The sequence below is a fragment of the Chinchilla lanigera genome, unplaced genomic scaffold (genome assembly GCF_000276665.1).
Source record: "Chinchilla lanigera isolate Chin_1 unplaced genomic scaffold, ChiLan1.0 scaffold00057, whole genome shotgun sequence".
Classification (NCBI taxonomy): Eukaryota; Metazoa; Chordata; class Mammalia; order Rodentia; family Chinchillidae; genus Chinchilla; species Chinchilla lanigera.
Window position 1 is genome coordinate 9,672,170 of NW_004955458.1, and position 17,310 is coordinate 9,689,479.

The 17,310-nt window shown below is 39.2% G+C and overlaps 1 protein-coding gene across 3 annotated transcripts in view; it reads left to right on the plus strand.

Moving 5' to 3' along the window:
* The window catches only part of Mon2 (MON2 homolog, regulator of endosome-to-Golgi trafficking), an 82,277-nt gene that overhangs the window by 52,356 nt on the left and 12,611 nt on the right, over nucleotides 1-17,310 (plus strand). For 2 of the 3 annotated variants that reach the window (XM_005397433.2, XM_005397431.2), the window contains 8 exons: nucleotides 3,475-3,618; nucleotides 4,231-4,248; nucleotides 4,521-4,649; nucleotides 6,670-6,860; nucleotides 10,222-10,282; nucleotides 11,402-11,525; nucleotides 14,334-14,541; nucleotides 17,007-17,089. In XM_005397433.2, the coding sequence (XP_005397490.1) occupies nucleotides 3,475-3,618; nucleotides 4,231-4,248; nucleotides 4,521-4,649; nucleotides 6,670-6,860; nucleotides 10,222-10,282; nucleotides 11,402-11,525; nucleotides 14,334-14,541; nucleotides 17,007-17,089 (958 nt within the window). The remainder of the gene's footprint in view (nucleotides 1-3,474; nucleotides 3,619-4,230; nucleotides 4,249-4,520; nucleotides 4,650-6,669; nucleotides 6,861-10,221; nucleotides 10,283-11,401; nucleotides 11,526-14,333; nucleotides 14,542-17,006; nucleotides 17,090-17,310) is intronic. The other variant, XM_005397434.2, reaches the window with a different exon arrangement.

Sequence of the window (17,310 nt, forward strand, 5' to 3'; positions counted from 1 at the left end):
ATGATGATTTATTTTATTCGTCATATATTTTTTCCTTTTGTGATTATCTAGTTGATATTTCATAAACCTGGAATATATTTATTGTCTTCTAACAAAAAAGTAACATCTATCAGAATATTTTTATGTTCTTTTTCCACAGTCATTGGAAGGTTTTTGCAAGCAAAATTTACTAGCTTTGGGATTGTATCTTTAAAAATAAACTATCCAAGAAAACATTTTCCTGAGTCAAATCTATTTCTCTTATTAAAGGAAAAACTTGTTTCTGATTTCGCTTTTCCCCCTGAAGCAGAGCCTCGGTGTTCTTCTTCCCAGGCAGCGCTGTACCGTGTCAGGCTTCACAGCCTCAGTCTCGGTGTTGAGAGGGTCAGTCCCACACTAGCGTCACTCGGTTATATGTGCTACTCTATTATTCTTCCTACTTTACATATGTGGAGGAATTGGGAATTTGGTTATCCGCTTTGTGTGTAGACGGTACTGAGTTCTGAGGCCAGGACACGTCTGTCTTACTGACTGGGAAACTTAGATGTTTAGGAGCTGTGTCTAGCAGGGCTGCCGGAGCTGCACTTCAGGGGACACCGTGACGTCGTGTCCTTGGAGCTGTGTAACGAAGCCCTACGTTGTACATAATACGGGGCAGTTTTCTGAACCCATCTGCCCTTCGGCTCACTCGTCCGTAAAGTAAAAATAATGAATCTGTAGCTTTTTGTCCTTTAAGTGGGCTGTGGATAAGGTGTTCAGTGCTTGGCACAAGGTAAACATTCAGTAAAAGATGTTACCTCGTGTTAGTTTTATCACCAGGTGGTCTAGCAAAGGCCTTATTAGTCATGGTAGGCACTGAAGGATTTATTGTTAAATGAGTGGGTAAGTGAAATTTCTTGAGACACGTCAGAAGTTAAATGTTCACTTTCTTCATTTTTTTTTTTGTGCATAGCTCCAAGGACTAAAAGAAAATATTGTCCAGATTGCTTATTCATTCTTCATATTTAGGCTAAAATCTGTTACCAGATTCATTGTGTAGATTTTCTGACATATACTTAAGAATACTGAAGAAAAGCCATTAAAAACTTTTACCAAGGCCGAATGTAAGAAAAAAAAAAAAGAATGGGTTTCATATTATGCGTTTCAAGGTTCCAAAATTACTTTAGAAAAAAATACCACTGTTAGTGTGTTTTCTTTTTATAGAAAACATTCACTGAATTCATTGAAATAAAAATGGATGCTCAGAATTCCTGGTCTGTGATGAAATACCTCCAAAGAGTGTGATGTTTAGTTTTCTCAAGTATCCACAAGGTCTTTTTAAGTCATCAGACATTTAAAAACTCACTGAAGATAGTGTGGTCTGCTTTCCACAAAATGCCCGCTCGTTTACCAACAAGGAGTTAAGAAGAATGGAGAGCCATTAGAAGCAGTCAGCAGAGAATTTTATAAGCCGTATAAACTTTATTCAAGTTCTCTGGTCAGTCTTTCTGAGTAAAATAATCAAATATCGAAAGTTAGTGATGGATATCTTTACTGTACTTTTTTACACGGTATCCATGATACCTATGTGCAGACTGCACTAGTGTAGCTACACTTCTCTCTCAGTGCAGTTTTATCTAAAACTGTAGTCACAAGTACATCCTGCGTCTGTGAGGCAAAAATAGAATAAATTATTATCTGCTAAGTTTTAAAAAGGCAGCAGATACCTAGAAATATAAATTTTACAATTGTCTTCTAAAGAAATACTTCAGGGTCAGGGATATAGCGCAGTGGCACAAGCGCCTGCCTGGCGAACACAAGGTCCTGAGTTGGATTCCCAGTACCAAAAAAAAAGAATAAATACTTTAAATATTTTAAATGCTTTTGTAGCATGTGCAAGGCCCAGCATTATAAAAACAGAAAGAAATGAATGCTTTGAATTTCGGTTTCATTATTTGAGAATACACTCAAAATACACTTTTTGCTTTTAAGACAGGGTCTCACTATGTAGTGGCCTTGAACTCACTGTGTAGCCCGGGCCGGCCTCATTCTGTGGCTGTCCTCCTGCCTCAGCCTCCCAAGTGCTGGGATTACAGGCGTGCGCCACCACACCCAGATCTTAAGTGTAGAGTAATTGTGTTTTTTATTTTGATGCCCTTAAATGTTTTTGCCACAGAGAAAATCATTACAGTAAGAAAATATGGAAGAGTAAGAGGGGAAAACAGATTTGTGGCTAGAAAAAATATATAAGCCTAAACTGCATGTATTGCAAACATGTACTAATATAACTTAAAAGTATGTACATAAGCAAGGAAGATGTATTTTGAGTACTTCAATACTTTTGAAGCATTGTAATTAAAATCTATCGTGTCCAGATACGCATTTTATGCTATCAGATAATTTGCAACAATAAAGTGTTATTTCATCAGTTTACATTAAAACATTTTACTCATTTAAATCAAGTACGTATATACATTAGAAACATCAGACATTAAATTCACCCAGCCTGAGGGGCTGGGGATTTAGCTCAGCGGCAAAAGCGCCTGCCTGGCAAGCGCAAGGTCGTGAGTTCGGTTCCCCGTACCGGAGAAAAAAACCAAAAAAAAAAAAAAAAAATTCACCCAGCCTGTTAAAACTTAATCTGTAATTCATTTGAGAAGCGTTTTCGTAGATGACTTTGCTAGTTACAGGGCGCCTATCTGTTAGCGTCAGTGGCTCGGGCGCGGTGCAGAGGTCAGCTCTCATCTCGGTGAACTGGCATCTTTTAAGTAGAAGCCATGTCGGTGCCGCGTTCTCGGTGTCAGGCGGCCGTACCGGGAACAGGTGATCCGTGCGGAGCCTCGGCGCTGCCTTGGTCTCTTTAAGTGCTTGCCCCTTTTCAGGCATATTCAGGACAAATCACACTTTACTAAAAAGCATTTTTTTTAAAATAACAAATTTGTTACCCTAACAATTACAAAGCTCCAGTCTGAAGTGAGTCTTACGGGGACAGTAAATTAGCGTCTGGAGGACTGTGTTCCTTGTGGAAGCCCAAGAGAGGACGTAGTTTCTCAGCCTTCTCAGCTTCCGGAGACCGGCTGCGTTCCTCCGCTCAGGACGTCTTCCGCTGTCTGCAGAGCACACCGCCCAAGTCATTGCTTCGGCTTTGCATCTCCCTTTTCTGCCTCTGGCTTTCCTGCCTCCCTCTGCTGAGGAGCCTTGCAGTTCTATGGAGCCCACCTCGCTAACCCAGGGGCATCCCCAGCCCTGGATCCTTAACCTAATCACAGCTGCACACTCTCGTATGAAAGGTTACATATCACAGGTTCTGGGGGTCGGGTTATAGGTCATTAGGTAGCACTTTTAGGCTGTTCTTTATTCAGTAATAGTTTTAGACAGTTTAAATGTCCCATGTGTATAAAAGATGGAATACCCAAAATAGTACAGTCCTTACTTTGGTTAAACCAGTGCATACATAGTAAAGAATTTATTGAAGTTCTGATTATGCATTGTAATATTTCTGTTTTGCTTTTCTAGGCCATCTGTGTAGGACCAGAAAACATGCAGATAATGTACCCAGCTATATTTGACCAACTGTTGGCATTTGTAGAATTTTCCTGTAAACCTCCACAGTATGGACAACTAGAAACAAAGCACATCGCAAATGCAAAATACAATCAGGTAACTTAGTATAAATTATATTTATTGTCTGAGATTTCATGACTCATAAGTAGTTCCACTTAAGATAGGCTTTGATTCTCTCAGTTTTTTTTATTCACATATGTAAGTTTATATATGTCTGTCAACAGTTTAAGCTAACAAAAATACACTTGAGAAACCTTTTCTGTGTTCCTTTTCTTTATCACTTTCCTCTCCCAGGTGGTCCTTCAGAAAGTTTGGCCTTTCATGTTAACCTATAGTACGTAGTACTAAGTTCCTTCTTCACGGCTGCCCCATCCTGCTACAGAACGGCTTCTAAATCCCTAAGCCCGCGCTTACTTACCTAAGATACCTATCTACAATGCAAGATGGAGAAATCTGTGTGTGCCGGATGAGAACTTGTGCACTACGGTGCGAAATTTAGTTGGAGTTTACAGGAAATATTTTTTAGCTATAGTAGGCAAATTTTAACTTTATTTTGGCTTAGGGGAAAAGTAAATTTCTGAATGTGTGCACATGCTGATTTGTTCACTCGACGTAAACATTATAATTTTATATAATCCCAGAAGTAGTTTCAATATGTATTAACTTTTCTCATTCTATTTGTCTTGCAACACAATGGAATCACAATAGATCCAACTATTTGCACCGGTGAGTTAAATTTCCTAAAATTGTCCTAACCTATTGGAAACAAATAAAATACATCTTTCCCAGTTCTTCATAGAATGCTCTAATTTTCTTTTAACTTCTACCTGGATGGAAATTATTTTTCTTGAGCAGATAGTTGAAAACTTTGCATGTAATATAATCTGACCTACAACCAAGGCCTGAACGTTAAGACAAAGAAGCTTTCTCTTTGAAAACAATAAGATTTCCTTTGATCCCATTTCTCTTTAACTCCATGTAAAAATATTGCTTTCTAGGCAGAATGGGTAGCCTTGAATTATGTACCATTTGCTGAAAAGTCTTTAGAAGTAGTTGTGGATTTATACCAGAAAACAGCCTGTCATAAAGCAGTGGTGAATGAGAGCGTTCTCCAGAATATTATTAAGGTATCTTGTTTTCATCTCTATGCTTCTATTTGATGATGACAGTGTTGCAGTTGTTCTTTATGTAATATGTGATTATTTTGAAATAAGTGGGAAATATTTATATTATTACTTAGAGTGACTTTTTCAACATTCATGTATTATATTTGCCAAGCCATTTTTCTAAACTGTGAGAAGGTCTTTCTGATGAAACACATTTTTGTAAAAAGGGCAGTAGATGTATTTCTTAAATTTCGCCAGTAAGGCGGTGAGGACCCTGTTTCTCGGGACAGTATCCCTCAGACCTCGGGGTTGGCCAAGGTTCGGAGGAGATCAGCGTGCTGCCCAGGGGTTTAAGGGATCTTGCAGACCGCTTTGTTGCTGTTAAGCCAGTTCCTTAGCATTTGGACCTTTAAAAAATTCATCACCAGTTAATTCCATCCCGTTCCTCTTACTTGTGGTTTCCTCTCCATTTGGAAGGACAAACCTAAACTCTGCTCTTCCTCTAGCACGTGGATGTACCTTCCGCGTACTCAGCAAGCGCAGGCTACTGTGTGAGTTTCCCCCAAGGAAGAGAGTGTTTCTCTGTTCGGAGATTTAGCTCTTCACGTGTATTCGACCTTCCTCCTGCCTTTCTTTATTGGTGATTCTTTGATTTTTGTTTTAGCATTTTATACTTCATGCTACAGAGAACTTTCTCCTGACTCTATTTGCTGCTTGAGTTCCCGGCCTCTTCCAGCTTCCCTCTCCTCTCAGATTCCATCGTCAGCTTGTCGCTCCCTGAGCCGCCGCTCACTGTCGCCTGCTGCGTGCCGGCTCGTGTCCTCCCTGCTCCCCAGAACCCGCTCTCCCAAGTTTCCAGTCTTCGCATCCAAAGTCCTGTCCCAGCCCTTCCTTTCCTGTGTGGAATGGTGGCACTTCTGCCTTCTTAAAAGTCTTTCTTCGCATTTTGAGATACTACTTTTTTCCCCTCACCACATACCTTACCAAAATTCTCCTTTCTGTCATCACTTATTGAACATATTTTTAGACATCTCTATTACTAGATACTAACTAAACACTAGAAATTAGAAAATGAATAATTCTTACGTTGAATAATTCAAAAAGGGAAGACAGAAAGGCAAACAAACAGTAATACAGCGTGGTGAGTGCTAGGCAAGGGCCGCAGTGGAGGTGGCTTGTTACTCAGGCGGGCCTGCTGGGAGCAGTGCGCTGCTGTTCACACGCTGCTCCGTCATCTGAGTGAATGGACTTGCTGGGAGTGTTTCTTATCTGTGAAAGAAGGACAATGCTAACAGCATTTGTGTCCTGACTGCAGTAAAGAGAACCCACTGAATATTTACTTCACGACGCTTGCCTTGCCAAGTAGCCAGTGCTGAATAAAATGTTAGTTCTTTGCTATAGACAAAAAAGTAATTGAAGTGCTAAAGGGATTTGGGGAAAGAACAGAAGTAACAGTTGCAGGAGAAAAAGTTTGTTATGTAAGAAGGGAAAAGAGGCGTTGTAGGTGAACTGAGCTGTATCAGAGATCCGGGTATGTTTTCAAGAAACATTAAGAAGTTCCTTTTAAGGAGGTCACAGGATACAGAATATGTCTAAAGTGCTACAAACTTCTAAGTTTCCTACGTCTGCTCTTAACCTTTTAGGTAATATCCCTGTTTTTGTGATGAAAAAAACGAATTTCAAAAAAGTTACTTATTCCAAGTCATTGTTTAAAAGATGGAGAAAAAATTTAATAGTGTATCTCTTGTAATTGGGCGTATCAGTGAGTGGAAGAGCATGTGCTTAGCATGGACAAGGCCCTGGATTCAATCCCTGGCATCCAGTCAATCAGTCAGTAAATGTATGCACGTATGCGTGTATGTCTGTGTTTGGTTCTAGGAAGTAGGATTTGAGGACCACATGTGATCACTCTAAAAAATAGCACCCTGTCCCAGTGGAAATACCCATGCTGTTACTTTTTCTCTCCAGTTTAGCATTTTGCTTTAAAGTAAAGTTGTGTTTGTTTTAATTACTGTCCGTCTTACACCACGTTTATTTTCAGACTCTTAGGGTCCCTCTCAGTTTGAAGTACTCCTGCCCTTCTGAAAGCACATGGAAACTCGCAGTGTCTTCCCTCCTCAAAGTTCTGTCTATCGGGCTCCCTGTTGCCCGGCAGCACGCGTCTTCCGGAAAATTTGACAGCATGTGGCCGGAACTAGCCAGCACTTTCGAAGACTTTCTCTTTACTAAAAGGTCAGCTTATTACTTGTAAAAAACAAGGCATTCTTTCAAGAGGTAACACGTTCTATTTACATTTGCTCTGAAAACAGTGTTATCTTGACTCATTAGCAAAGTGATTAGCAACGTTGCTAACTTCTGCGCAGAGTGTAACAGTTCGGGCGTTTCTTCATGAGTGTTTTTGGTTGTAAGGCCGGAATCTTACCTATAACGTCATATGAATATATCATAATTAACTGTTTTTTAACTTAATGGAGGTAAGATACTTTTTAAAAATCTGAGGCCCATTTGACTTTACAAGAGGGAAAAAATTTTAGAAAATCCGTGTTTTTATATTGGTACATTCTTAAATCCTCTCACCTAATTCATACTTGCGCTAAGACCCTGTGCATAGCTGCATGCCCTCTGCTGCTTCCCAGAGAGGTAGTTCCGTTGTTCCACAAGTCGCTTTGGCCAGGGAATGAAGCACAGAGACGATGCAGATAAGGGCAGAGTCAGCTGGAAGGCAAGGGTGGCTGTGGGCATGGTTGCACTCTGTCACACGTGCAGTGTGAGGAAAAACGCACAAAATTGCAAAACGTGGGGGCTATTAGACATTCACTCAGCCAGACTTCAAATACCGAAGCGTGGCCCTTGTCCTGCAGGAGGCGCACTGTGCTAATGGACACCGTATAATTTATGCCCGGTGGATGGTGCATTATAAGCCATTGAGTGCTGTGCTTGCTTCTACAGCACATGTCCTGAAAAGTCACTGACTGCTAAGCCAGGCGCATTGGTGTGCACCGGTATAACCAGCCTGCAGCAGCAGATGAGTGAGGCAGGAGGATCGCCCGAACCCAGGAATCTGGTACCCACCTGGAAATACAGCAGGACCGTGTCGCTTAAAAATCACTAAGTACTATCCAAAGGAATTGAAAGCACATATTCACACAAAAAACTTATATGTTAGTGTTCATAATGGCATTGCTCATAATAGCTAAAAAGAAAAATAACCCAAATGTCAGCTGCTTAGTGAATAGATTAAATATGGCATCTATTTATATGGCATCTAATATGGCATCTATTATTCAGCCGTAAAAAGAACTGAAGTGCTGAAGCATGTTACGACATAGATTCACTGTCAAAGTGTGTGAAGTAGGAGAAGTTACACACAAGAGACTACACTGCTGTATGTTGTGATTTACGTGATATATCCAGAATAGGCAACTCCACAAAAAGAGAAACAGACTGTTAGATCTCAAAGGTGGGGAAGGGGTGGGGGCGCAGTAACGGGCGTTTCTCCTGGGAGCGCTGGGGTTGTGGGGTGAAGATGGTGAGGGCTGTGTAACTCCTTGTGCGCTGCGTCGTCATGGGTGGATTTCACCGCGTGTGGATCATCGCAGTTACAACGTTAGTATGCCACACAGAGAAAACCGAGCAGAAGAATAATACTTTATTAGCTTGAAGATTCTTTTTTTAGTTTTGTTTGTTGGTTTGCTTGTGGTACTGGGGTGAGACCGAGGGGTGCTGCATCTTGAGAGATAAAACTCTCAACTCGTGCTGAACGCTAAGTCACAATGAAGGGATGCGTTTAGCGCTGTTAAAAGATTTGTGATGGTGGTAGAGGTCAGTTAATGATGGGCTGACTGTCGGTATAAAGCGAATAAGCCACGACTTCAGTAGAAACACACTGATAATATTAATGCTGTTTGCATCATATATCAGAAATACTGAACCGGGTTGTTAACATATGAAGAAATAATAGAGCAGCACACAAAACCAAAAACTGAAAGGGTCACTCTTAATTCCAAGAATCCTGAAAATCAGGAAATTGCTTTGCGAAAGGTGAGTATTCTGATGCCAGAACCCATGCTAATGATTATTTAATTAAGTTAGTATCCTTACTAAAGCATAACAGAAAAACACTGAAACTTTTAAAATGCTGGTTAAAGTAATTTACCTATAAATTATAAGGGAGATGGCCAATAAATGGGTCATGTAAGACACTTAAAGTTTGATGAATCATTACTTAAAATTTGAAAAAGGTTTGGGGGAGGTGGCACATGCCTTTAATCCCAGCTACTAAGGAGGCTGAAGCAGGAGTGTGACAGTGAAAGTCAGCCTGGTCAGCTGAGCAATAGCAAGACCCTGTCTGAAAATAAGAAAGGCTGGGGATGCAGCTTGGTGGCAGAGCACCCCTTGGTGTCATCCCCAGTGTCTGTGTTTTTGAAATGTTGCCTGTGGATTTCACTACTAGATTACAAAGTTAGTAAACACGTGGCCTGAGTCTAGCTTGTGCACAGTTGGATCTTCAGGAGCAGATACAAAACCTGCTTCGAGGCAGTTGGTAGTCAGTGGATATTTAACGCATGCAAAGTGTCCAAATCAAGCAAACCGAGGTCCAGTGCCCTGCAGCCTTGGGTGCGGAACTGAGCACTATACTAATCTAGATGTGCAACGATCTTTACCTCTACAGTAGAAGAGAATAACGCAGGCTCAAATGCCAGGCGGGTCCTGGGTGCGCTCACTTCACTGTGTTCTCATGCATTCTATTATCCATTTGAAACTTCAGTTTTCTGTTGATTACAGGAAAATTACATTTATTCCACGTAATTGCTGTGGAACCCTATGAGATGAATATACATAAAGCTCTTACTATAGTGGCTGGCTATTCAACTTTCATTGCCATTATTACTGTAAAATTACTATTGTATTCTTAGCTGTTTTTAAATGTTTTTTTTTTTTTTGTACCAGGAATCGAACTCAGGACCTTGTGCTTGTCAGGCAGGCACTTGTGCCACTGAGCTGTATCCCCAGCCCCTTAAATGGTTAATATTTCACTATTTTATAAATTTATGACTAGTTTACTAATTCTTCTGAACCAGAATCTAGACTCCATCTTGCTTTCCTCAGAATTACTAATTTCAACTTTTGCTACAATAATGTTTTGTTTTAGAAAACCTACGTCCTCTTTTTTGGGTAGATATTCTCTGTTGTTACTGTCAAAAACTTTAATGCATTGCAGTTATTACAAATCAGTGATCAGTGGGCTCTCTGAGTAAATAACTTAGCAATTTCATTGAAGTCTCCTAAGTCATTGCAACATAAGCGAATTCAGGTATCACAATGGCAGTTTTTGTTGTAGTTGTAGATGATACAATATCTGTACTTCTTATTTTTTCTTTCATAATACTGAAAGAAGTTTAGTCTTGCCGATTTTTAGTTCAGATTAGACCAAGCGTTTTTGTAGTTAAGAGTTTCAGGTTTGCATGTCCCAACCAACTTGGGTGGTGAAAAAAATATTTATCATTTGTATACTGTTTATATATATACTATTTGTATCTCCAGAGAATATTTTACCTTTAAAAGTCAAAAGTATTTTGTTTATATTTTTTAGCATACCTCCAGATAATCTCTCTATTCAAGAGTTTCAAAGAAATGAAAGTATTGATGTTGAGGTAAGGAAGCTATTTAATACACTTCCTTGTGATCATTTGTAATAGTAGAATTGTTGAAACTATAAGTTGCTGAAAGAATAAGGTAAAGTAGTAAGATTGAACTCAAAAGCATTGGAACTCTCACAGATAAAAAGATTGATTTTTAGTCACTGATTTCCTTAGTTGTCTTATACTATGTTCATGCTATGTAGATACTTAGTTGAGTTTGTTTAAAAGGAAGTTAGTTCGCTGAAATAAATCCATCAGTCAGTGAGTGTGAATTTGAGAGTTTAATTTCCAGTTTGGCAAATCAGGTGTCTGTCTTATAGTTCAGACTACTCTAGTTGCTTCAATTTTAACCACCTACATACACAACTTATTGCATTCTTAGGGCAAAAAGTGTTTTTACAGTAGTACATTTTGAGGACTGTAAATGAAGTTTGAAGATTTTTTTTTAGCTATGGGTTTTTTTATTGGTGGTATGATCTGGGGTCTTTTTTTTTTTTTAAGGTAGGGGGACATCAACGTGAATCAAATAATAAGTCATTTAAAATATACATTTAAAAAGCCTAGAAATTATCACATATATACAAAACACTACTTTTTGTGTAGTACTTACCTTATTAAAACTTGGATGACCTTTTTCTTTAGAGGGCAAAGTAATAAACTAGATAAACTGTTGGTAAAATCTATAGTTTATTATTAGGCAGTAGTAAGCTTTAAGTAAAAAGAATCTGTTGGAGAAAAGTGATTATAGCTTTTATTTCTTTAATAATTGACAGTTTCTGGCAGTAACAAATGGTTAAATCTTAACTTTGGGTATTGCACTTGAACATGGCTAAGTTTCATACACTGTTTTTCTCTGCTGTGCTCTTTGTAGTTATGTGTCAAAACATTTGAAAATGGCGTCACAGTAAACAGGTATACTGCTGGCTATTTCTGATAGGAGAGGACGAAAACATACTAGTAGTCATCCTCTATATTAACATTAAAGTATTCAGGTACCTCTACAAAGGAGGGTTCTTTAATTAATTTTCCTGTAAAATAAAATTTAAATTTTACTCTAGAAATTATAATTTGAGCCAGTCTCTTTCTGGAAAAAAACGCACTGCTTGACCCCCACCCCCGCCCCTTTTTCAGGTAGTTCAGCTGATCAGCACTGAGATTCTACCTTACGCCAACTTTATTCCTAAGGAGTTTGTCGGTCAGATAATGACGATGCTTAACAAGGGCTCCATACACTCTCAGTCCTCCTCATTCACAGGTATGTTATTGCAGTCGCTTTTTAGGGTTAGGAAATATTGACATACTTTTAAAGGTGATATAAAACAGTCCTATGATTGTGGTAAATACAAATCAGAGAGGTAATTTTTATGAATGTAAAAATAGAACAGTGAGTTTTATAAGGAAAAAATACGAATATCCTGTGGGTATGGTATTTATTTGCCAATCCTGATTAATTATATTGTGCAGCACTTACAGAAGCTGATGAAGTTATTCAGGCTGATAAGTTACAGTTTTGTGGAGTCAGATTATTAGAAGGCATTATAATTTAGGAAAAAATAGGGATACAGTCTTCCATTGGATATACTGGTTAACTGCTCTCAGTTTTATAATCTTTAAGATGAAGGTATTAGTAATAACAGCTTTTTGGGACTATTGGGAAAAAATAAGATGCCTTAACATTTTGTGAGGGAACATTCAATAGATAGCTGCAGTGTATGAAATGTCATGCTGGAATGTTATCTCTTGAGCCTCTGAATATTGCTGTGAGGCTAGGTATTTCCATATTAGAGAAGGTGAAAGTGCTTTCCTATAGTTGAAAAAATTGTCCACATTCTAAAGGATGAAGGCCAAATTCATACTCAACAATAATTAGTTATTTTTATTGCATCATTCTGCCTTCATTAACTACTTATATATAAGTTGCTTTTTGCTATTTGTTTTGCTTTGTTTTGTTGAGACAGGGTTTTACTATACAGTTCTTGCAGGCCTTGGACTCACTTTGTAGCCCTCGCTCAGCCTCCCAAGTGCTGGAATTATAGGCATGCACCACCACATCTGGCCTTTTTATTTATTTTATATAAACCTGTTTTCAAGTTATAAACGTAACTGTGGGTTCATAACTTGAATTTTCTTTGAAATGACTTAAAGATTGTAAATTGCTGCAACGCATACCAGTTTTCAGAATTTAGTGGCACCGTGGCTAATGCCGTGCCGCCTGTTGTAGAGTAGTAGTAATGTATGCAGGCGGCCGCTAGGTGTCTCTCTGACTCCTTGCAGTACCTCACTGACCAGTTTTTCCCTACTCCTGATCTTAGCAACTGGCATAGTAACATGCAAATTTAACAAACATGAGACTCTCAGAGGAAAAGAACATCGAAGTCCACTTACATTAATATAGTCGAATGTATACATTTTTCCTAAATAATTTTAATAAAATATGCATTAAATATTAGGTACAAAAACGGTAAGGTAAATGGTTGAATTTCAGGTATACTTCTTCTGCCTTTTTCTGATAATATTCCTTGCTGGACGGTACTGTTTACCGAGACAAAAACAGTTCATGGGCATTCTTCCAGCGCCCTCCCTGAAAGGCGCAGTGTTCTCTCGGCTTTGTCTTGGGGCTGTCTTTAACAGCGTGCATACGAAGCCATTCCTTGCTAATGCAGGCAACCTGTGAGCACAGAGGTCCCAGGGAACATTTTGGGCCCGCACTGTGCAGTACGAGCTGACTGCCAAGGTTCTCAGACGTGAAAGAGGAAGACTGAACAACGAAGAGGAACTAAAAGAAGCTGGAAAGAAACAGACGAGATGCAGAAGCATAGAAAATGTAAAAGCACAGTACTTTCGGGAAGGTCAAAAGGAGAAAAAGCTTTCATACTTATGAAATAAAAAATGTCATGAAACAGGGACACTGAGAACCAGCGAGAATTGAGAAACGCTGAGAAGGTGATAGCTGAAATAAATTCAGGGAAGGCTTGGAATAAAACGTTAGGAAATAATCCTGAAAAGAGAACAAAAGTTAAAAAATGGATAATTTGAGAAGAAAGAAGTAAATGAAAGCAGAGAAATAAGCGAAAGCCGATGTTCCAGCATCTGACAGTTGGTCTTCCAGAAAGACCGAACAAAAAAAATGTAGACAAAATTATCAAATAAGAACTGAAGAAATATGCCTCCAAATTAAACGTGGTCACTTAGTGTCCTGAGCAGTGGAAGACGTAGATGCTCAATAAGGCATGTAAAAATACCAAAATACTTGGGATAAAGAGGGTATCATAAAAGATACCCCCAAAAAAATTCCAAAATAACATTAGAATTCTCAGCACAATGCAGGATGCTAAAGACATAAAACAGTGATTATAGAGTTATAAATTTAAAAATAGGCATTTTGGGACCTAGGGACACTGTCGGCCAAATACGAGTATAGAGACCAGTAATCCTCAGATTTCAGCAAGCAGTACAAATGGAGGACCAGCTATGCTCCAGAGTTTCTGCTTCAAGAAAACTAAGATGGACCGTTGAGAACTCAGATTTGTAGCAAATGCTCTGGTGATAGTGCTAGTGCTAGCTACCACATTTTTGGGGTACCACAGTAAAATGAACATTTGCAGAAATAATAGGTCTCATTGATTCTTTCCTAGGAAGATACTTCACAATATGTTCCATGATAACAGAAAAGATAAATCAAGAAAGTAGAAGGAATGAGATCTAGGAAGCAAGCTCTAACAGAGGGGGAATGAAAACAGTCCCCAGGGTGATGGCCGTAGACTACTTCCATGTTACAGCTGGACAGCCAGCTGGAGAACTGGAGCAGAGGTCATGTCCCTGAGAAGATGTTGTCAGGAGGGGAGGAAAAACGTACTGTCACTGCGCGTGTGACCCATGGAAAAGTGACGAGGGTAGACAGCCTTGCCTGGTTGTGATCTTAGGAGGAGGAAAATTTTACATGTATGTGTGCATGCCATAGGTTGTTCATAGATGTCTTCCATCAGATTGAGAATTTTCTTCTGTTCCTAGTTGGCTAGAATTGATACAACATTTTATTAACCATCAAAAATTAATTTTACAGAAGCAGAGATTGATATTCGTTTGAGAGAAGAATTTTCTAAAATGTGCTTTGAAACATTGCTTCAGTTTTCCTTCAGTAATAAGGTCACAACACCTCAAGAAGGCTACATCTCACGCATGGCACTCTCGGTGCTTTTAAAGAGGTCTCAGGATGTTCTGCATCGCTATATAGAGGATGAAAGATTGAGTGGCAAATGTCCTCTTCCAAGGTATATATTTTGTTGTCTAAAAACCAAGTGCTTTCATAAGTGGTCTGGACTAATCCGAGGCTGTTTATTATAGTTTTATTTACCCCAGACAGTGTAAATATTCATAGGTTTCACTGCAGATACATTAATGTGTTTTATTATGGGATGCCTTTTCAGATCCTTGGAGGTTAAGTACTAAATGATACATGTTCCACATTACCATTTTGAATCTGAAATTTTTGAATTCCAAAACATATTGTCTACCAGACTTCTACATGAAGAATTGTGAATCTGTATGATTACATGATGTTATTCCTCTCCAGTGAAAATACTAGACAAGTCATGTCCAAAGAGCATGTTGTTACGTAGTCATTTCTAGGCTTCTCTTTGTCAGCTAGCCATGTGTTAGGTTTTCTCTTTGTCTAATCTACTTAATTTCGCCCTTGGACCTATACTGATTTCCTTCTCATCTGTCCGAGCTGTTACAGTGGCAGTGGCCCTCGGCCTTTCTACCAAACCAGGGCTAACCAGAGCTAGGGTGTGGACCGGAATCCATCAGACAAATGAAGGAACAGAATAATACGCGAGGAGAAAGGTGCCGGTCAGGGAGGAGGAACGTCTTGTGGCTTCTGTTTCATGGGGTTCTGCTGGGCAGGAAACCACTTGCTCCAAGTCTTTGTTCACCTTTGTGTTTGCTTTATAATAAATTTCTGGAGGTGGAATGGACTTGTTAAAGAATACAGACATTTAAGTACTTTTCCCCAGGAGTGTATGAATGCCCTTTCATCCCTGCTTATTTAGCATTTTAGATGCTTTGCCAGTTTATCATTTATCTTTTCTTAATTTACTGAATGAAACATATAATAGTTACTTTTTATTTTTTAATTACCAGTGTTTATTAATCATTCCTAATTTTTTAGGATCCAATGTATTTTGAATTTCTAGAACACAAATTACAACTCTCCTCTTCAAAAATAAAAAGAAATCCCATGCCAAATATAGTTATGAGTAATTTAGTTACAGGTTTAGCTGACAATTTATTAAGTAAAGTTGATTCTTAAAGTGTACTTGGAAATGTAGTGACAAAATTGCTTCAAGTAGGATATTCTTATTTATTAGGGTGTGATGTACTGATTTCAGAAAGCGTCTTTTCCTTTTTTTCTGTTCTCAGCATTTTGAGCCCTATTCGTACTTGTCCTGTGCAGGTACATTGGATTATTCTACGTACACAATCGCTAAATTGGTTTCTAAAAGCTGCATTACAGTGTTATACTTCATAGTCTTAGTTATTTTTCTCTCGTTGCTGAGACAAAATGCCTGACGCCCACAATTAAGGATGAAAAGGTTTACTTGGCTCACAGCTTGTGGAGGTTTTAGTCCATACCCGGCTGGCTCCAAGGCAGAGTGGCACGTGGCACAGGGGCAACAGCTCAGGGTGGCAGAAGACAGCAGAAGCCACGGGCAAAAAGCAGGGAGCAGAAGCCTCTGTTCCTCCCTTATATCGTATGCTGGCTGTCGGCCCACACCGTCTTGTCTCCGTGCCATCCTCCTGGCCCAGCTCAGGACACTTACAAAGTGAGGCCTGGGTCCCCTGCTGGTCACGTAGTTAAGTTTCTGAACTTCTCAATTCTCAGGTTGACACGATGTGCCAACCATTACACATACAACATAGAAGGCTTGAGATGGTGGTCGTAGTATCAGAAAACTCCTCCTGCCTGCCAAACGAAGACAGGCTCACTCCCAGATAGAGTGGAGCGAAGGGAGCTGTGGGGTGGGAGACTTTCACTTGTGTCCGAAGGAAGGGAGTCAGACTACTCTGTGGGCCCTTTACTCCGAGGTCATATGTCATTGTTGATGTCTCCAAACGGTGCCACTTAGGGTTGATTTCCAATATGTTTCTTGTTTGTTGTGTTAGAAAGTTAGTAAGTATTACTGCAGTTCTGAATGTGCTGCGAACAGCATGTTAAAATGTGTGCCAGGTAGTCATTGTAATGTTTCTATTTCATCTCTGGCAAATTTCTTTTAGTACTAATTAGTTTTTTTAAAAAACAAAAACATACTGTAGAGAACTTTTAAAAGCATGTATTATATTTTAATTTTAAGTAATATGTAGCATAGCTGACAAATAAATTTAGATTTACATGTGTAGATTGCACCTCTCCTTTTAAAGTGGTAATTTGTGGTAAGAATAACGGTAAATCACATTTGTGCACTGAAGTGTATATATTTCTATCTCCTTTTAATAGGTATGAAATGCTTTTTCCTTCTATATTTTTAGTATCAGGAATCAAATTTGGGACCTTGCGCTTGCCAGGCAGGTGTTCTGCTGCTGAGCTCTATCCCTGGCCCACTTTCTCCTTTTATAAGAATGTAAAACAAACATTAACTTCATGTTGTGTTCAAAGTATAACTATTTGTACAAACCTTATTTTTAAAAAACATGCATATTTAAAAATCTTGACAGAAATCATTTCCCTTTTTTTTAGGCAACAAGTAACAGAAATTATATTTGTTTTAAAAGCGGTCAGCACGCTCATTGATTCGCTTAAGAAAACTCAGCCAGAGAATGGTAAGTACTTAGATTCAGTTACTCTAAATTTGTAACATTTATGCTTTTTTAAGAAAAAAATTCCTACCACCACGATTCCCAGCTGAAAAGTGCGCACAGAACCAGGTAGGCCCCATCCAATCCCGGAGGCCAAGATGCGAGAACAAAGACCCCGCGGACATTGCAGACTGAGTTGCTAGGCGCAGGGAGGCCCAGGGGACTGGCGGGGCGAGCAGGCCCTC